Source organism: Lates calcarifer, linkage group LG23 (genome assembly GCF_001640805.2).
Source record: "Lates calcarifer isolate ASB-BC8 linkage group LG23, TLL_Latcal_v3, whole genome shotgun sequence".
Lineage (NCBI taxonomy): Eukaryota > Metazoa > Chordata > Actinopteri > Centropomidae > Lates > Lates calcarifer.
Genome location: NC_066855.1, coordinates 17,895,616 through 17,917,532, shown reverse-complemented (window position 1 = coordinate 17,917,532; position 21,917 = coordinate 17,895,616). Strand labels below are relative to the sequence as shown.

At 39.9% G+C, this 21,917-nt stretch overlaps 1 protein-coding gene across 1 annotated transcript in view; it reads right to left on the bottom strand.

Annotated features, from left to right (window-relative positions):
• grid1b (glutamate receptor, ionotropic, delta 1b) overlaps positions 1–21,917 on the bottom strand; it is a 486,702-nt gene that overhangs the window by 28,776 nt on the left and 436,009 nt on the right. The window contains 5 exon segments of the mRNA XM_018666587.2: positions 8,498–8,636; positions 11,756–12,095; positions 12,341–12,415; positions 12,907–13,029; positions 15,243–15,344. Of these exon segments, the coding sequence (XP_018522103.1) occupies positions 8,498–8,636; positions 11,756–12,095; positions 12,341–12,415; positions 12,907–13,029; positions 15,243–15,344 (779 nt within the window).

Below are 21,917 nucleotides of genomic sequence, written 5' to 3'. Positions count from 1 at the left end.
TGGATGTGAGTATCTGCCGGATGATGTAAATGTAAATGAAGTTGGTGTCCAGTAAACAAATCGCCTCTGAGGCCTGTTTGTGCCTCAGTCTGGACTGGAAATAGAGTCATTGGGTCTTTGAACATGACACACACTGAGGGATGCTGCTGTTTGAATCAGAAGATAAAAAGAGTGTTCAGACTTTGATGTTCTACCACTCTGGGTTTTTGGGGTAAAATGCATTAACAAAAAAAAAAAAAAAAAAAAAAAGGAAAAATAAAATGCTACTTTTGATCTTCTGCCTGTAACACTGGCCCAGGAGGCAAACACTTGCCACGCCACTCACACCTCAGCACTGAAAGCTTATTTGATAGATATAGTTCAAGATCACAGCTCACATACTGTTGTATTTACAGGTGAATACAGCCCTAAAAGCATTTAGAACTAAGGACGTAATCTATCACTCAGAGCGGCCCAGAGCTGTGTTTGTATGTTTTTTGTGTTTCTGTGAACGATTTAAGGAACCTTCCCACCACTTTTGTTTTTAGTTTTAACCAACAAGCTAACAGCTCGAAGGCTTGAGCACTAAAATACTACACTAACTACATATTCGCATACAGGAAATCTCTTTTCAGTCAGTAACACAGTCAGTTACTCACTCGTCTTGAACATTAACTGAGCTTTCACAAGCGGAGTCTGGACCCACATAAGTCAGCTGACATGCAGCCGAAACATGATTGTTTGATTCTGTTACAACAAAGACACAACATGCATCTGCTGCAGTGTATACGTGATAAGGAAGATGGAGTCGTTCCTGTGTTCCCAAGATTTATAGAACATGGGAACATGACAGAAGGTCCTATCTTCCCAGGGTCCTATTCCAAGGTTTTCTGTTCCCTAGCACTGCCACATGGCTCTCAATATAACAGGCCTACATTTGAAGGATCAATATGAAATGGGTTTACAGTTTTAGGGTTGTTGTGTTTATGTAGCAATTTTGAAGCCTTGTTCCATTGACAAAAAACAGATGATATTTATGAATTATTGTTACTTAAAAGGGCCACAATTGACCCAAATGCAATAGAAGTGTTAATGTGTGTGTGAAAATTGAGTTTTGGTTTGGCTTTCAATAGTCGTTCAACTGATTTAAGTTCACTTTACTCTAAATGGGGAATTGTATAATGTCAGCTGTAGCTCTGAAGCAGGCTTTCCAGAGTTACATCAGCTTGGAAATGGAGACAAAATTACAAACAGGAGCTTTTAGGATATAGGAATTGATTTTTTTTTTTTTTACATTTCAAATAGTTGGGGTCTGGGAAATTTTCAGACCTAAATTGGGATCCTGAGTCAAAAAAAAGTTGAGTAATGGTGTTGAAAAAAAAAAAAAAAAACTCCAGCACATGGTTCTGTTATCTGGAACATGTCTGGTCAGTAAGTTCTTGACAGTGAGTAGAGCTGCACTAGATACGCTTGTAATTTATGAATGAAATGTCAAGACGCAGTCATTTCTTATTAATCTGATCTGTGCAGTGCAGAGTGAAGAGTGTGCAGAGTTTAAAAGAAAACGATGTGAGGATCAATTGTGTGTGCTCCATAAACAAGAACTGTTCAAATTTGTTCATTAATCCACAGCAGTTAGACTAACAGACAGGCAGGCGAATGACCAGGCAGAAAATTATAAATATTTCCACAAGCTTTTATCACAAGCTTTGACAAACTTTTCTTTTTTTCCAGGCAGTTACTTTATGAAATGATGGCTTTTTACCATCTGAGTTCTTTTAAATGAACACAAATCATTCATGGAAGTCTGTGTTTAGCCCTGCCTGTCTGGAACATTAAATTATGGTCCATCTGAGCTGATTCAAGTCTGAGGTTCAGGAGGTTCACAGTGATGATGGCTGTTGACATATTCTATCCATTTGTCTGGGTTTACTGGGTTTATGCTGCTGATTGGACGCTTGTGTCAACTTTATTTTCCTCTGCAAATGTTCTCAACAATTTCCATCAGTAGTCATCAAAGTAACATACTGTTCACTGTTTATACCTCATGACACGGTGAAGCTAACTGGCAGTCAGCTGTAATAAACAACAGATCACATCAACACAGCTCAACCTGGTTTCAGCAGGGTAAGTGTGTGTGTCTGTGCCATTAGCAGCAGCTCCAGATGTGACTGTTACAGTTTAACTTGTAAGTGCTGCGCCTGCTTGCACCTGAGGCCATGAAGCTATGAGACCGAGATGACTGGAGTTACACTTGACTGTAAACATAAACAACACACAACTGACTATTTCTCTGAGACAAAATAAAGCAAAAAATAACTTTTAGAGATAATTTTCAATCCCAAATAATAAACCCATAGCCTCGCAGCTCTCTCCTCCCCCTCATCTTCTTTCTTATTTTCATGACTCCTCCAGGTTTTCTCTGAATTTATGTTTCAACTACAAACAGTACGTTCAGTTTTTAAAAGCAAGAGATGCTTCAAATACCTCTTCAAGCTGTCTTGAAAGAAACAACTTTCTACCTGTTGCAATCTGACCTTCGACTGTCTCTGCTGCTTAAGGTTGGTCTCACGGGCCTGGAATTCAAAGCTGATGAAAACTCTCCACACAAAACCAGATTACCTCACATCGCACAAACTCACTTTCACCACAGATACAAATCTGGAAGTTTAAACTTCATTCAGAACAGTGTTATAGAGGTACCAGTTCAGCTGTGCACTGCAGGGCCTGCTTAAGGCTGGTGTTACTCCACGTTTCTTACTAACAAATCCCATTAAAAGTCAAAAACAAAATAATGTACATTCTCTCTGAACATGTAAATCTTTAAAACACCTTGCAAATATACAGTTTCATTTTTTAAATAAAGGCTCAGTCATTTCCAACCAACAGCTGCTCATTGTAGTCTTCATCAAACAAAGAAAAGGAAACACAGGATTTCTTGGGGACTATTTTCAGTGGGGTATTAATCCATGTTTGGTGCTGCAGTGAGTATTTGTGGCAGGAGGATACAGCTGTATCACACACTGTGTGTGTCTTCTCATTTTTAATATTGTGTTCATATTTGGTCATTAATATGACATTTTGAGGGTTTAGGTTTCTTCAAGTTAACTGAACAATGTCTTCAAAATTCATACTCATGACATTCGCATCACATTCATACATTATGACTAATTAATTCTTGATGTTTAAGTTTTTCTTTCTTTTATTTTACATATTTTTTCTCTATATTATTACTTATTACTTAGTACTGTTTTATTTGTTATTGTTTTATAGCTTCAGCTTTGAAGGAAGGTCAATTCTTCTTGAGCTATCCTGTCACATCTGTTTTATCTTGTTTTCTGGTTTTATGCTATAACGTACATGTGTAGTGACACCACCTACTTATTGGTTCATTTGTTTTTCTCACTGGGGAGATGTGGATACTACTGATGTGTTTAACAATAAGAAAATTACACAATGACATTGTCCTTTAAATGCAATCTGAAATGGATTTTGGCAGATTGATACATGAAGTAATTTACATTTCAGCTGCCATGTTGTTCCACTCTGTGAAAGAGTCAGTCATCTGCTGTTTGACCCTCACAACATGAAGTCAGTCTCAAGCAAACATCAACTGAGTGTGATCAGAAAAAGTTCAACTTATGTTCCGATTCAAGTTGAACAGCGCATGAAACCACACCCTCTGTAAACACACCTGTCAACGTGATACAAACACCAACATAAGATAGAGTATATCAGTATCAGTAAACACCGTGTTTCCTCCCCTTAAGATATCATGTTCCATCCTCTAAATCCCACTAAACATATTCATTTTTATTCATGAGGAATCCAGAATTTATGGAGCCTTACATGATATGCAAATCATGTTTGAACTTTTGAACACTTTCAAACTTTCCCTCTCTGCTCACAGCATTTGGACGAGTTACTAAACACAGCATTGCTCCCCTCAGAGTAAGAGTTCGGTCAGCACGATCTTCAGGAAACATTTCGAGGGTTAAATGTTAGAAAGACAGAGCGTGGAGAGTGAGCAGGCAGTGTTTAGACAAGAGACTCTCTGCTCTTTCAGATGCATTAAATACTTGAACTCAGAAGCTGTGGTGTCATTTTCTTTATGGAGAAATATTTAAGCCAAGAGCTGCTTTAGCTAAACTGTCAAACCTCTAAATTCATCACAAGGTCAGCGCTATTTCTGCAACTTCACACCATCCACTCATGGGTTTGTTAAATTAGAGATGAGCAGCAACTCTTCCTCGGCCTTCCTTGGCCGAGATTTGAGATGATCAATCTTTTTCTGAGCCCCCTTAAGATTAATAATTGACCCAATGGGTGAGAAACTCCTGAGGTTGAATGAGCAATTAACAGCTGTGGAGTGGCGGCCATGTTGAGTTGAGTCAGTCATCTCACTGGGAGGGAGAACACGAGAGGAGTCATTACTCAGAGCTGCTTTTGAGCTTTCTGTGGAGAGAACACAGGGTAATGTGTTCTCTACTAATTAACTGCCCACAGAGCCTGATAAGGTCAGTCAGTTTAAATGCAAATTTTACAGAGAGGGAGAGATATGCTCTAAAAATGTTTGTGTTAGTTGTATGTTAGTTGTTCGGATTTGCAAGCAGCTGTAGCTTCTGAATACATGCATGTTGACCCCGTCTCCTGGAAATGATGTTCATATACCACTAAGCTACAACAGCAAATATGTTTTAAAAGCATGTGATGACACGCAGATGATGTTTTTTTTTGCTCAATATAACGAGGAAACATAGGTAATGAGTGCATCTGTATTTGATCTTAGCCAAATTCCTGCACCTTGTAGCCACTGAACTTCTGCAGGGTATGGGCATTTAGCACTTCTTTGCCTTAATAAAAATGTTGCCAGTGAACACAACGTAGCCCCCATACCACAAAAACACTTTGGCTCCTCCTCGCTTGATGACAGTGACTCCTCTGCTATAAGTGGTAAGCTAAGCGTTAGCTCAGTCACAATATCTCCTATAGCTTCTCTCTATTTTCTCTGCTGCCATTTTATTTACCATTTTATTTGTTAAATATGTTACTGAAGAGGGAAAATAAACTTCAAGAAACTACTGACTTTGCTAAACGTCGCTTAGCTCCTTCACTTACTGTGTTGGAATGAAGGCTTTATTCCATACATTAATTATGTTCTAATACACACCAGCATAGCCAACTACACACTTATATATAACACACTTATTTACGCCTGCTGGTGAGCAAGTGACCAACCAGCAGGGGCAGCAGCAACAGGAAATGGCTCCTTTATTGGCAGGAACAGTCTGCAGGCTCTGCTGCAGTGCCTACAAAGCATCTTACAAAAGGCACATAAGGAAACAATCAAATCAAACTGCAATGTTCATCAAGCTGTGAAAACATTATATATGTGTAATAATATTATTCCTAAAGTTTAATTGGAATCTATCTGTGTGAATGACAACTGCAACAACCTGATTTCTCCACAGGGAACGATGAAGACAGCTCGTTCATCGTGGTGGAGCGGGTCACAGCAGCACACTCTCTGAAGTCTCTAAAACCCGAACACTATAAACTCCACTCTGCTGGTCTTCAGACTCTGACCTCACAGATCATAAAGAATAAATGAACTTCAGTCATTCCAGCTGAGGAGGACTGAGCTGCAGATGATGACTCCAGGGAGACGTTGACTGATTATTTACTGATCTGATCATCACTGATCCCAACAAGCTGCTGCTTTATAGCCCAACAGACAGAATTTGCCACACCTCCTGCATACGTAACAGACTGAGTTTGTCTGTGTGAGAGGACTGTACTGTGACGCTATCATGTCTTGTCACATGTAGTGATGACATTCTAATTATGGGTGACTTTAACATTCACCTAAATAAGGCCTCTGACCCTCTAAATAAAACCTTTCTGGCACTTATTAATACTTTTGGGTTCACACAGTCTGTACATGAACCTACTCACTGGTGGTGGCAACACTCTAGACTTGATTCTTTCCCATGGAATAGAGGTGTCTAATCTGACTATCTCTACCTCTCCTTATCGCCGACCATTTTCTTATCAAATTTGATGCAACTTCAGCCTGTCACCCTAAAAGTGTTTCAAATGTATCTTCCATCAGACACATAGGTCCCACAACTTTAACTGTTCTTGGTGAGCAACTACCAGAGGTCCTGGTCACTTTTACTGCAGCAGTAGGTTCTGTTGAAAACTGTACCAGGGATTTAAATACAACCCTGTCTAGTCTCCTCAATTCAGTTGCAGCTCTCAGCACTAAAGTTAAACAGTCAAAGAGGTCTACGTCCTGGTTCACAGATGACACACGTTCTCTGAAGCTGGTCTGCCGGAAATTAGAGTATATTTCTCAAACTTAATCAGTAGCAATAAACACAATCCTAGATTTCTTTTTGACGCTGTAGCTAAACTCACTGAAAAGCAGCAGGCTCCTAGCTTCTAAATCCACCACTTGCCTTCTTGAACCTTTACCATTTAAACCTTCCAAAGATCTCGGGCCAGTCTTGGGCCCTGCAGTGCTGAATATTGTGAATCTATCACTGACGACTGGCACTGTTCCTTCTAGCTTCAAAACAGCTGTGGTTAAACCTTTACTTAAGAAACCACACCTTGATCCTGGGTCTGTGAGTAACTATCAGCCTGTCTCAAATCTCCCATTCTTCTCTAAAATACTAGAAAAAGTTGCTGTCAGCTCACTTAGCTGATAATAATCTATTTGAACCATTTCATCCTGACTTTTAATCAAGTAACTATATCCCTTGACAACTGTGTGATTGCTCAAAGTACAGCCAAGAATCTGGGTGTCACATTTGATCCTGCTCTTTCCTTCGATCAGCACATTAACGACATTACAAAGACCGCCTTTTTTCACCTGCGCAATATAGCTAGGGTTCAGTCTTTTCTTTCCATGGCAGATGCATGAAATTCTAGTTCACGCCTTTGTTTCCTCTGGACTGGATTACTGTAATGTTTTGTTTTTGGGACTACCACATGCTAGCACTACAAGTCTGCAAATGGTTCAGAATGCTGTAGCTAGAATGCTAACCAAGTCCAGAAGGTTTGACCACATTACTCCAATTTTAGCCTCCCTTCATTGGCTCCCTATTCATGTTAGATCAGACTTTAAAGTTCTTTTAAGGACCTATAAAATTCTAAACAGGTTAGCCCCCTCATACCTGTCTGAGCTTCTTAAGCCATACATTCCCTCCTGTGCTCTCAGAGTGCAGGGCTGCTATCTGTCCCCAGAGTTAAAAAGAAGTCAGCAGGCTTCTCCTATCGGGCCCCGTTCCTCTGAAACAACTTCCCTGTTGATATTAGACAGGCTGGACTCAGTTGAGGCCTTTAAATCCAAACTAAAAACTCATCTTAACTTTCAGTTAGCATTTTATTCTGATTCTTATTTCAGGTTACCATTTTTCCCTTGGCGGGTTTTATTTATGTTAGTGGTAGTGTTATTGCTATTAATGTTTCACTGTTCTGTCATTGTTATTCCTTTAGCTATAATTATTATGATTATGATTATTTACATTTTGACTTAGTCTGTTTATTTTCTATGTTGTCTTTCTCTTACCCAACCCAACCCAACCACTTGAGGCAGATGGCCGCCCACCCTGAGTCCGGTTCTGTTCGAGGTTTCTGCCTCTTAAAATAAATTTTTCCTTGCCACTGTCGCCTAGTGCTGCTCATGGTGGATCTGTTGGGTCTCTCTCTGTAAATTTTATAAGTTAAAGAGTATGGTCTAGACCTGCTCTATATGTACAGTGCCTTGAGATGACTTCTGTCATGAATTGTTGCTATATAAATAAAACTGACTTGATTCAGGAACCAGGAATCAAACTGGTTTTTGCTGGATTTTTTTCTGTAAATTGAATTTTTTATTTCCCACCTGTTTTATCCTCTCAGGAGGTGTGAGGCTAGATTCATCTTTGTGTTATATTTTTAGATTCTATTTTCTAAAAAAGATGATTAAAAAGTGAGTCTAAACAGAAACTTTGCGAAGGAGACAGATGAAAATGAAGTCAGTGTAATATGTGTTTATGATTTTAAAAAACAAAAAAAGAAAGCTGTTGAGAAAAATCTGAAAACATCTCTTGGACATTTTGTACACTTTTGAGAACAGTCCCTGACCTCAGCTCATCAGGCTCCTGTCTAAAGTCATGAGTGGTGCTGATCAACACCTGTGGAACATCTGTCAAACTTTATCTTGCACTGGACAATTAATCTGATGAAAATAGATGAAAAGTTATTAATGATTAATATTCCTGAGTGTCTGAATATTGAATATTGAAACTAGTGGGCTACATATTTGTTCATATTTTGGAAAATCTGCATTGTATCAAGTCCTGCTGCTTTGGCTACTAGTGGACAAGATGTGAAGTTTGTGTCATCTTGTGACTGTGGGAAAAACAAGTATCACGTATGTATTATGTATCTGTTCACACTGTCTTTTCTGTTCATATCGATGTAGCAGCAGATACACTGGCTGCAGCTGTTGTGTGTCAGTTAGTCTTACCATATAGCGTGGTCCATGCGTGACACGGTGAGGTATGCTGCCAGGTTTGCGGTGTATGATGAACACACGATGAGCGTGAAGAGCCACCAGCTGCCCATGACGATCCTCAGAGCCACTGAACCCACCACACCATCCCCACCTACACACACACACACAGACACACAAAGACGATTCAGGTCATTTACTCAGAATCTGTCGTCACAGGGATTTACAAGTGTCTTCAAACCGTTTGCAGAGCTGGGACGTGTAGAGTACCCAGTTTCAGATCACAAAGGTGTTAATGGACACTTGCTGAGGGAATCAGACCTGTGGTGACCTCTTCAGTCACAGGTTGCTCTCAGTGACCAGGAGGAGGACACCTGCTGCCAGATTCAAATAGCAGGTGAGAGCAGTGCTTTATCACAGCGAGCCGAGAGGCTGCACGGCTGCATCTAATCACAACCTGTTCAGCCTAAAAGGTTTCCCAGGCAACCTGCCAGACCATAATAGATGCAGCTGGTTGCCTCTGCTGGGAAACTGTGTGGGTGTGTGTGAGTGTGTTCATACTCTACTATGTTAGTCCAAATGTGTGTGGATCCACTCGTGCATATGCATGTGGGTTTGGAGATGTGAACATGCACGTCTGTAGGGGTGTAGGGTGTAGGGTGTAGGGGTGTGTGTGTGTGTGTGTGTGTGTGTGTTCTCGAGTGAAGGTGCCTTGCGTGATTTTTAAGCAGATGGAGAACATTTTTGAAAAGTGTGGATATTTTGGAGGGTACTGTAAAAATATCTATATATTTGCAGGAGAGAGGACTTTTTTTTGGTAAAATAAGAAGAAAATTAAAATGATAAAATGATGGACAGATACATCTGAAAACTGAAGGTTTTTTTTATTTTTAAGTGAGGACATTATTGTGTGGACATTTGTGGAAAGGAGGGACATTTTTAAACAAATGATATAATATATAATATATATAATTAATGATATTAACAATAAGACACGATTCTGTTCTGTCATTTAAGAACAAGGCCATTTTGGAAAATTAGGACATTTTTAGAAAGTGAGGATGTTTTGGAAGGTGTGGACATTAAGTGACTTTTCAATAGAACGGTGAATGTCCTGCATGAGGACATTTTTGGACAGTGAGGACATTTTGGAAGAGATTCTAAAAACATAACTTAGAGGCAAGAGGACTTAATATTTTTAGGATGGGGAAAACATGACCTTTCAAATCATGACATTTAAAAACAACAAGGTAATTTGGGGGACATTTAGATCCACTTTGAAAGAAGATGACATTTTTGGAAAGTGGGGATTTTTTTTTTACATAAATGACGATACTTTTGGAATGTGAGGACCTCCTGGAAAACAGGCGACATTTGAAATTTAAAACAAAGACATTCCTCTGCAGCCAGAGTTTAGTTTGTCAATCTTCACCTTCTTTTATTTTAATCAAGAGATTTTTCCTAGTAGATTGCAAATGACTAAGTGCTCCATTGAACGTCACAGGAGGTCCATCCTTCCTGTAGCCATCCATATAACTGCCTGTAAATCACTTACTTCTGCACACCTCCATCAGTACTCTGCTGTTAAACCCACCCACACTACAATTTCAATTCAGTTTACCTCTGCACTTTACAGTTCATTCACTGTTAAAATTAATGTTAAATCCATTTTGGCACTTCAGTACATACTGTAATTCTACCTTACACATTTTTTTGCACATTTGCATTTGTAAATTTTTCTCCTCATTTACAGTCTTATTTTTATTGTCGTTTTTTTTTTTTTTTACTTTTTTACTTCCTCTTTCCTAAGTGGAGCAGCTGTAACAGAGAAATTTGCTGGAATCAATCAAATTTTTCCCGATTCTGATTCTGGAAGAGGTGAGGACGTTTCAGGGGACATTGTGAAAATGTGAAGATATTTAAAAGAAACAGGATGGTGTAGTAATACTTTTAGAATATTTCTTGAGAGTATTTCCATATAAGGCTGTTAGGAGATTTAAGACTTGTTTTTAGTGTCTTTTAATGCAGACTTTGGTTTTATGTCAGTCAAGGTCCTCACAAGTACAGAATTAAAACATGCAACTTAAGGAACCTTTACTGCACCGTTACACTACACAGTTCTGAACTGTAGTAGTTTCACTGTAACACTGTGTTTGTGTAACTATGAACATCAACAGTTTAAACAACAATCTGCATTTAACTGCAACAATCCTGCAAACATCTTCACTGAGACTGAGGAGAAAAGGCTGGAAATGTCTGATTGATCAGAGAGTTAAAAAGCATACATGCCACGCACACACACACACACAAACATAAATACATTAACCAGCCTTCAACACAGACACAGAAACCCACATTCATTATTTCACTGTGACATTTCCTGGAGCTCTGTGCTCTGTAATCTAAGCCTCCCCTTAATTCATTTAAGCACTTTAAAGTTTTATGGCCTTGTTTCTGCTTTTCTGTTAAATATTTCAGACACCACAAATCCTCCTGTGATTATTTTTTTCCCTCTTTCATTGCTGTGTAATCCGTGTAACCGCTCTAAATTAAAACTCCCCAAAATCAAATTGAAATCCGCCTTTACAAGGCAGATAATCTCCCTTTTGCTGTGATCAGTCCGTGATTGATTTTAGACAAACAGCTGAGCTGCTAAACACAGGAGAATATCTGAAAGGGAGTCATAGTTTTTTTATTTGGTTCTCAGCTGATGTTTATATTCAGAGGGACTCCAAGTGGGTGAACAGGGAGCATAATGAGACACTGGCTGCTGTAGGACGTTCCTGCTGATCAACAAAACTGAAATGTCAGGTTCCACAAGTTTTTCAATTTAAGCTAGAATAACTGATTTAGTAAGCATTCTTTATGGGTTCCTCACTATGAGAAACACCACAGAGTCATTAATATAAGAATATGAAGTGGGCAATTCCCTTTAAAATCCCTTGGGAGCAGAAAAACATGCGAGTCAATGCACCAGAACTTTAAGGGTCATTGTAATTAGCACTTTTCTTTGCAAATTTATGCTCAAATTTGAGAGCAAAATGTGAATAATGGATGAAAAGAGCCATGGTAGATGACAAGCTTCTGCTCTACTCTTATACTATCCATCCATACACATACAGCAATACGGCTTATCCTTTGAGGGTTACTCTTTTACTATAATAAATATGATAATATGTTATTCTCACCCTCCAAGTAGGATGCAGAACTACAGAAGCAGGATAGCTAACAGCTAACATGTCTAACTGTGTGGTTTGCCCATCACCATCTCACCTTGCTGCACGAACGCTCCATAAACAATCCAGATGGCGCTGTGCAGAGTGCCTGACCCCACGCCACTGGACGGCTGGCCTGGCGGTGGATTCTGGGTAGAGGATGAGCGCAGCGCCTGCAGCCTGTTGAGTAGGAAAATAAGCACTCCCACCACGGGGATCGCTGCCGCAATGCACGCCCACACGGCGAGGTCGAAGGGTGCGAAGAGAGAGAAGATGTTGATCTTTTCTTCAGGCTTTCGCAGCAGGATGCCGACGCTGTAGTCCAGGTAACGTTTGCTGAAGTCAACAACGTTCTCCCTCTCTGGCGTGATGGTGATGGCTGACACCGCCAGGTCAGGCTCTCTGGAGGGGGAGGGAGGGGAAGCAGAGGGAGCCGCTCACAATCTAGTATTTAAGTTTGATTTGTGCTGCTCTTGATCATGATGAGAGCCTGTACAGTGGCCAACAGGGATTAAATTTGACAAGTCTGAATATATGTGACACAGTTAAGTGTTTTTGGCTCAGTTACTTGTCCTTTGTGTGATCCCTGAATTTACGCACCAGTTGCTGATTTTATCTTGATGGGTTTTATTTTTGGTGTTACCTTGTTGATGAGATCACCAATCATGCCGTTCCACGAGCCATTGGGAAGCTGAGATCCATATTTACTGTCTGCCACCTGAAAGACAGATTGATAAAATTCAGTTTATGCCACCTGCTCTGGACCAAACACCGGCTTATTCATTCAGTTATTCATCCAGTACTCAACATGCCTCACAACATTATGTATTTTGTGCTGTCTCAGATAACAGATGGTGAAATTTTTGGTCTTCAGTCCAAAATGTGAAACACATCCACCAACAGCCAATTAAACTCTTTGAAGACCAAAAGCTGAGAAATTACTGACTCTAGCAGAAATTTGTGGCCAAAAGTTTTCAGTGTAGAGCCGCAATTTCGCAGACATTCATCACATTCATCTAATGCCTCAGAACTCAAGTGTAAAATCTTATTGGACCAAAAGTGCACAGTGCAACAGGAAGTGACCCCAAAAGGTCACACAGTGTGTAAAGGCTTTTACAGAAACAGCTCTGACATTCTTCTGAAATGTGTTCCTGTGACATTTTATCACACCTGTACTCAAACCTGTGGTGATGTGTGTGTCAGCCCCACCTGGTAGATCTCATATTTGAAGCCCAGGATTTTGGCGAGGGCGTCCAGGACGTCGATGGAGAAGCCTTTATATCTCTTCGGCTGCCCCAGGATGTTCTCCGCCACCATGACAAAAGGATCCTCCTGCAGAAGGAGAGAGGGGGTGGGGTGGGTGAGGGTGGGTGAGGGTGGGTGAGGGTGGGGGAGGGGGTGTTATAGAGGATGGAGAGCTTCTTTACTGTGTGTTTGACAAACTGTAGCTTCCAGCAAAAACATTGGAAAAACAAAGGAAGATGAATTTTTGTCTGAGAAGAAATCAGGGGCATGTGCTACAAGTAAAAGACACAAACAAAGGGAAAAACAACAGATGAAACAGTTTTTTACATTCAGACTGAAAATACAATAACAGAGAAAAAGTTTGGCTTCTGACAGATTTAGTGTTATATAAGATAAATGTGAGAATATATGAATATATATTTACAACATGCAAACGTATGAATGTATCTGAATGAATCCGTAAGGGAGTTATGCATAATTTACAGTATATGTTACACTTACTATGAGGATACAGCTAGCTGCAGTGTCTTCTATCTGCAGATTATTCATGTTCTAAAATGTGGTTTCTATAATGTTACAGTAATATAAAATTAGAGAGAAGCCTGATCATTCATGTGTAGTGGTGTTTGTACTCCCTCTCTGTTAGCTCTGTTTTTGGTCTCTACCACCTCCTGAGTGAAATCTCTGACTCTTTAACTGTTAAGTGCTCCACTATGTTCACCACCTGGTCTCTGACTGTGTCTGATGTTTGCTGCAGACCAGGTGGCGGAAAGTGGCTTTTGACAGCCGTTTGTCTGAAAACACCTGCCTGCTGTGGCCAAAAATGAGTTCCAGACAGATGCTTGGGGAGAATATGTGATGAGTAAAAGGTTTGTCTAATGACCAAAATACAGCCTTTCAGTAAATTTACCAATGCTAGTATTGTAGTCAGGCCACTAGACCACCTCAAGTCCAAGTTGAGTCTCGAGTCTCCAAAGTCACCAAAGAAGAGTCTGGGTCGAACTTGAGTCAAGTCCCTATTACCTGAGTCAGAATCCAAGTCCAGTCATCAAGGTTGAGTCTTAGCACTGACTGTTGTTACCATGGACGCTGTTGAACACATGTCTGCCCTTATGTAAAATTAAATAATGTTAGTGTTAATTTAGCATCAATATCTTGTGCCAAATGATTACCAAAAAAGTTGTCTCCAACATCATAGTCCCAATGCAGAGTCCAAGCCGAGTCACAAGTCCTGGAACTCAGCCCTAATCATCACCTTTTCACATGATCAGGTTTACTGATAATATAGCTGCAGAGAAACCTGCACAGGTGGTGTGTATCTGTGGCTGCTGTATTAGTTAGAGTGTTGAGTCAGTGTTGGTAGCTGGCAGCAATCAGAGCTGGAAATGTTGCAGCTGCAGGGGATGAACCTCAGGGTAAAGGTATTAGTCTTGCTTGGTTAGACCCACGTCTCCTCGAGGCTGTGCCAGTACAGGAGGAATCTCTGGCAGAACCTGCTGCTGCTGCTGCTGCGGGGATGTTTGTATCTCTTAACCTAATCACACTGACCAAAGGCGCTGCTTAAGCCAAGGTGTTGGATCGATGCCCTCTCGGAAAAAAAAAAAAAGTTGTTGAGGGGAACCCTTTGGGTGCAGGAACGCGAGTAAGTGCGAATCACTGTGAATAATAAAAACTCACAGACACTCAGAAACTCACTGAGCTGAACAAAGTAGTTTTCTTTTTTTCTGTGGACTTATTGTGGTGTGTCTTGTGCTGTGGAAAGTTGAATTATTTCAAGAACTGAACTTGTGTTTGAAGAACTGAATATACTGTAAAATACTGTTATTATGTCAGAGTTTTAGAGACTTTAGCTGGAGTTTTATTTGGAGACTGTAATCTTGGACTATCATACACTCCCACTTATGATAAGAAACACACAAGCTTTGAAAGTGATGATTTTTAATACAGGCACTGCTGGTCTTTTCATATAATTTTGAAATGTTGGATGGTCTATCGCCTTTTTTGTCTCTTCAGTAGATGTGTTAGTCACCTGTTTCTGCTGCTTTCTGCTTATACTGCTACTTTTTTCCTAGCATTTCCATTCAGGTTTTTTATGTACAAATTAGAAAATCTATAAACATACTCACATAAATACATTATATTTTGGATTTGAATTGAATTTAGTATAATTTTACTGTTGCAGTCATTCTAAGTCTCACTACATTGGTTATTGATTCTTTGGTATATTAATATCAACATGATTGATTTTAAGTTTAACATAAAATGTGATCTTTGGCGTTTTTCACCCAGATGTCACCTACCAGTAAAGTGACCACTTTGACCGTCACGCCCTGCATCCCATTCTCTATCCGACTCTCCTTTAGGCTGCCGTTCAGTCCGTGAACTGAGTCCCAGGTGGCGAGCTGCAGAAACAGACGAAAGGAAGGCAGAATGTAAACGGTGTACGGTACAGAGGCATCAGCAACACAAGACTGAGTTTTAATCATTTCATTTGTTTGTGTGTCAAAGGTCATCAAAGAGGTGAAAACAACAGACAGAGCACCCGTCAATTTATCAGGCTCTTCATGGCTCACAGGCTGCCATTTTACAATTTATTCGCCGGTCGCATTGGATTTCATATGTAGTCTGCAAATTAGACAGGGAGACAGAGACGAGTGCAGGGAGTATGGCAGAGAAAAATTAAGAGACATCTAAGCGGCATGCCAACAACCCACTCCAGCTTGTTTTCATTCGTCACCTTTTAAGCTACACACAAAATGAACCTGACCTAATTAGGTCAAAAAAAACAAAAAACAAAAAAAAAAACCTAGTGCCTTCTCCAACAATCCTCTCAAAGCCTCAGACATCCCTCTCAGGAGAATGAACTAATTGCGAGTTTGTATGTGCATTTGAGAGCATCTGTGATTATATAATGTTGATTGGTCTAACATGAAAAGATAATAATATTAGAATAAATCACATACTAAACTAACGACATCCCCATAAACCAAACGTTAGCATGCTAATACACTTAACTAAGATGATCATAGTCATTATACTTACTAAACATCTGTCACTGTTAGCACATTAGCATGGTGACATTTAGCTCAAAGTGTGAGATCTTTCAGGAGCTGCTGTGGGCTTTAGATTTTTTATTTGTGGTTTTTCACAGGTGACTGTCAAATAAAACTTCCTGTTTAAAAGCAGGTCTCCTGCAGCATACTGCATTCTTAGTAAATCTCTAATGTTTCATACAGCTTTTAATAACTTATTCTGAGAAAAACTGTATACAGAGAGTTTTTCTATAAATCTGACCAGAAATATTATGCAATATTTGGATACTTCAAGGTTTTTGATACTTGGTGCTACGGATACGTTTTTTGGATACGTGCTGAGGTTCGACACCTGGCTTTCATCATATTATTTCATAATAGCCCTGTGCATGCCCCAATGTCATTTTCATCACCACGGAAACACACATGGAAAATACACACAGACACACACACACACACACACAGAGTTTATTGACTAGGTGGAAAGGTAATGGCTGAATAGGCTCTGCACTAATGCATCTCTGTGTGTGCTTCCCCATTAATCCATACTGCAAGTGTTAGGCTTCATTCCTTATGAGACCAACTGTGTTTAATTGCACATGAAGCTCTCTCCCATGAATACACACTGGCTGTCTGCCTTTGTGTTACATAATTAAACAAATTGGTTTAGGAGCCCTTTCAAGCATCAATGTAAATAGATGCAACAAAATCAATACAATAAACAGGTCACTTTCACATTAGAGAAGGCTAATAAAACAGTGTGATCAACCATACTCTGATTAATTCTAGTTGACAGTTAATGCGAACACGCTCCGTAATCTCTGACAGAATGTGTTAATTAGCCTTGTTAAGTTAAATACGCTTTCTGTTGCATGGTGTACAGTGTGCAGAGCTGTAAACAGGGTCATACAATAATGCATCACTAACATGCCTGAGGTTGCCTGCAACAAACTGCTCTGCTAATGCTCTCTTAATGATGATGTTACCATTGACATGACAGTCAAATGTGTTTATGAAGCTCTGGTGGCAACATAGATTCTCTGATCAGATCAGAAAACAACAGTAACCTCGCAGTTATTTCAAGCGTCCAGGGTTCAGTATAAGAGTCTGTGTCAAAAGGAGAGACCTAGACCTTGTTGATGAGGTCAGTTGCAAACGGGAAGAAACTGTTCTTGTGGTGTCACGGCGACCGACAGATAAGTCCAGGCTATGACGGGGAAATACAGTGTGATTTTGATGTTGCTATAACAACCGCCAACCAGCTTGCGTTCTATTTGACAGTGCTAATGCAAACAGGGAAATGCTTGACATGGTGACTTGCATCCAGACACTACAGCTGCACTTCCTGTTATAACCAGAAAGCCAGTGTGGCCAGAAAAACTGGTCAAAATGAGGCAGGATTCAATCAAGTCCAGTCATCTACTGTATGTAGCACAAACTTGCCTTGAAAGGGCTTTACAATCCATACAACAGACCCTCTACCCTCAGGCCGTTCAACCAAACAAACACGACAACATAAGCTGAAGATGAGGGAAAGAAATGAGAAAATGAAGAGGCGTTGAGCCACTTGGGAATGATGGAAAGGCAGTGAGAGAGAGTGAGAGAGAGAGAGAGGGTAAAGGGAGATGAGAGAAAAGAGGCGGAGAAAGATTTAAAAAGAAAGAAAGAGGGAGCGCTTGCTCAATAATCAGAGAGCTATTTTCAGCAGTGCTGTCCTTTACATGATCTCGATTCACAGTGGGTGTTCATCGTTAACACACAGATAAATTAACTCCAGTTTCCAGTCTTTGAACTGTTAAAGCATGACCATCAAAACAAACCAAGAAAGGAGAAGAAGATGGATATTATCAACGAAGGATGAAGCTGTTCCACCCAGCAGGGACAAACAGTTTTTTGTCCCCCCCTGGATATGAAATGAGGCTTCAGAGTGACAGTAAAACACAGCAGAGTCAGCAGGTCATCAGCAACGTGGAGGGCAGAAATGGGACTTTTACAGTTTTAAGGATGCCTTCACTGTCCCCAGTCACACTGTTAATGGTGTCTGTTTACAGCACCCACAGATGCAGCACAGATTAGATGACGGTTATAGATAGAAAATAAAATGATGATATTAAAGTGACTCATGTTTGGCGGCTCCCTTAATATCATACAAATACAATATTTTGGGCTTTGGAGGCTTTTAACTTGTACCAACTTTTAATGGTACAATAAAAACTGTAATTTACTTTTAAATTGTCATGCAGCCTGGTTACATTTTAATAAAACATTTTCATATTGCCACCTTCAAGTAAAGTATTCCCTGTTCCTGTTCCATATGGGGTATTCTGAGGGCTTCAGCTTTGGTTTGGATCTGGTTTTGGTTTTGAAACACCACTGACTTGAGTAAATGCCTCCTCAACACATACTTGTCTTTGAGCATTTAAAACAAAACTAGTATGAAAAAATATAAAAGGTTAAAGGAGATAAAGCTAAAGTTGTAGTGGAAGATACATTCTGAGTTCAGTGTTTTCAAATTCCCTCCAATACAACTTCCCTGCAGCTCAAGACACTTTTTACTCTACTTTCAGCTGTGCTTGTTGCATTTTGATTGAATCTTTGGAGGCAAACGCAATATATATATATATATATATATATATATATATATATAGTAAACTAAAATGTAAATCAGCTGCAGAAAGGAAGGCAGTCTGAATGGGAGCTTCTTAATCACTTTACATGTCTCTAATGTAATGATGAAAATAAGTCTGGTGTTCAGCTCAGGCTGCGCTCTCATCATGAGGGAGGGAAGGTAACGTTGAGAAAGATTCCCATGTTTTACGACTTGTGAGCGCTGACATTCCAACCACTAAGTCGCTAAAAACCACTGTTAATGGCTGCAATACACAAAAGTAATTTGATACTTTGATTGATATTTATTAAATTAATAGCACTTTATCCAATAAATGTAAGCATTTAATTACTGCTAACAAAAGACTTTGGCGGCACTTCCATACTTTTTACTGTCATATTGGAGCTCTCTGGTGCGATAAATACATCTCTACCAGCTACTGTTTGTTCTGCATTTATTCGTCAGTATGGCAGTAAATAATGACCTGGAAAATTAGTTAACAAATTGCTCAACAAGTCTTTTTGTTTCACTCTGATTTTACTTTCTCTGTAAACAAATTAACTACTGTGTGGTAAAAGCAGTTTGTTGCCTCTGTCTTGCTCCAGTGGTGTTGTTACTGTTTCTTTTTCTTCAAATTAGGACCAACATCAGCCCTGTTGCATACTACCCCTCCCCCACACACCATAATTATATCAAAAGTGTTTTTTCTTTAAGTCTGCCTCTGGTGGAAAATACAGAGTGGAAGCTACTAACTGTATTTCTACTGAAGTTCCAAAATATTTTTTGCAGTGATTTCCGTTATGAAATCAGGTAAAGTGAGTTACAAAATGCAGCATGTCCTGATGTTGGCAGAGAGGAAACATCTTGGAAGAGAGTTTGTTGAAGAAACTAAAGAAACTAAACTTTGCTGTGAAGAAATAATAAAGACAATCTGTTCTGCGCCGAGGAGGCCGAGCTCCACATCACTGTGAAAAGACTGCCTATTATTCCTGACAATTATTAGATTATTAATAGTAGAAATAGATTTTCCAAAATGCCAGACAGTCCCAGGTGAGTTGCCAGTCTTTCTAACTGCAGCTCATTTTGCTGACTTAACGGCAGCCATGTTGCTCTGTGCTGTGAGAGGGGCCGGTAATGAGAGGAAGAGGAGACAACAGAAATATGAAATATGCTCCAAGAATATGCTGAGGGACGTGTGGTGTTTGATTACAGCATCAGCATATTACACAATCTGCACCGAGCTACAACATCTCGGTTTCTTTTTTTATCTGATTTATCGCCAATTTTTAACCTTCCCTCTATGTATTTGTCAAAGACTAACATGCTTACTTATGCTTGTATATACAGACCTAGCCCTTGTTGATGGGTAATGTAGTGTATCTCACAAGAAGATTGTAGGCTACATATATCTGCAGCTGATGATTTATTCTGAGGCTGTGAATGAGCTGGACACACTAAAAGACTAACACCACAAAAAATAAAGACTTTTAAAACTTTTCAGCGCCATCATCTGGTTTGGGAAAAGCACACTTAATACTCTGACTATGTCACTCCTTTAGCTTGGAAAGCAGTTGTTTTGCTCCGTCTCCGTTTGATCCATTAAGTCCTCCAGATTAAATGGCATAATAGTTGTCCATGCCTGCAACCATGACATATAGAAGCACTTTCTGATCTGTCAACCATTTTGGCTGGATTACATAATCTGTCTATGCCTTCCAAAACACTGCAAATCACTGTTGCGAAAATAAATCCACCTGATCATGCTATGGTTACAGTTACATCGTGGTCATGGTTAAAACAAACAAACAAACAAAAAAAAAAAAACATCAACTGTCAGTTGGAAGCTGAACACAGCCAGCAGTTTGTGAACATTAAGGTTAGACACTTTATTGACCCATCCGTCCACCCCTATATCCCTGACTTTGTCTCTCTATAATAACATCACCTGACTCTATTCTCAGCTTTCATCATATTCACCAGCAAGAATTATCACTTGAACGTAACCATATGTCCTTTTGGGTGACCTTGCTGTAACAACGGATGTTATCATTCTTTTTGGGAGGTCAGTCTCAACTGGCCTGTAACTCCATCTTATAAAACAAGTTGCTGATTTGATGCACTGTTCATACACACACAAATCTTACACAAGTTCATGTCACTGTACCGTCCATGTGCTTTAAAGAGAGCAGAACTGACTTCATTCTAAGACCAGAGCCAAAGTGCTGGAGGGCAAATGTGCAACAGCTTCCTCTGCTCAATTCAGACTTGACATGAACTGATGAATTGGCCTCTTTTTATTCACCTGAAGTGTCTGCAGCCTTTTTGAATATGTCTCCTGCCGTGCAGGAGCCAGGCTGTGATTTCATTCAGACTGCTGCACTTCATCTAATTCTCCATTGGTGAAGATGCACTGGTTCCATGAGTGAGCTGCACACGAACACGTTGCCACTGATTTCACTACGGTACTATATTCTTCTCTTTCTGCTAATGCTGAGTGTACAGGGTGTCCTCTTCTATTTTCTGACAGAGTTAGGAGCTTAGCAGAAGGTTAGCCTGATTCTTTGCAGTGTGTGATAAAAGTAGACTTTCTGACTGCTAACTGCTAACAGCCTGCTAACATGCTAGGATTGTTAGTGAATTCAAATTTAGACCTGATAATAATGCCACAGGAAGTCAGAGAATCACCAAAATAAGTAGGATTCATCCCCTGGACACCACAAATATCTGTACACAATTGTATTGCCTTCCATCTGATAGTTGTTGTAATATTTCAGTCTGAACCAAACTGGTGGACCAGCCAGCTGAGCTGAGCATGGCTAAAAACATTAAATACACAACATTTTGCAAATCCATTCAATATGCAGCATATTAATTAACGACAATATAGGTGATAACTTAAACTCTGCAGCAGTTATATTTCTCTTCAGAAAGCTGTTGGAAATTAGCAGTGCAAGAAGAAACAAGGCTGTAAGGGGAGTGACCATTATAGTGACTGCAGCACCACTCAACACTGATTGGATGCTTACATTCTACTGAGCAACTTTTCTCAGTGGAGAAAAGGCTTCAAAGATGACCTGATAAAGTGAAGCTTACATCAAATCTTTGTAAATTCAAAAGTCCTCAAGAACTGTCTGATAAAAGCCTGATTTGGAAATCCTCTCCGTGGTGGTTTCACATGCAGTGTCTGTCTTTACATCCTGCTCTCCTCTCTGCGGAGGTCAAACATGGCGGATAAATTTCTATCTCACTCACAGCGCTGTTGCTCATGCATTATTCCTGTCCTCCTTGCTTCTTTCCTTTTTCCTCAAATGTCAGGCCTCTTTTTTCCCCCCGCT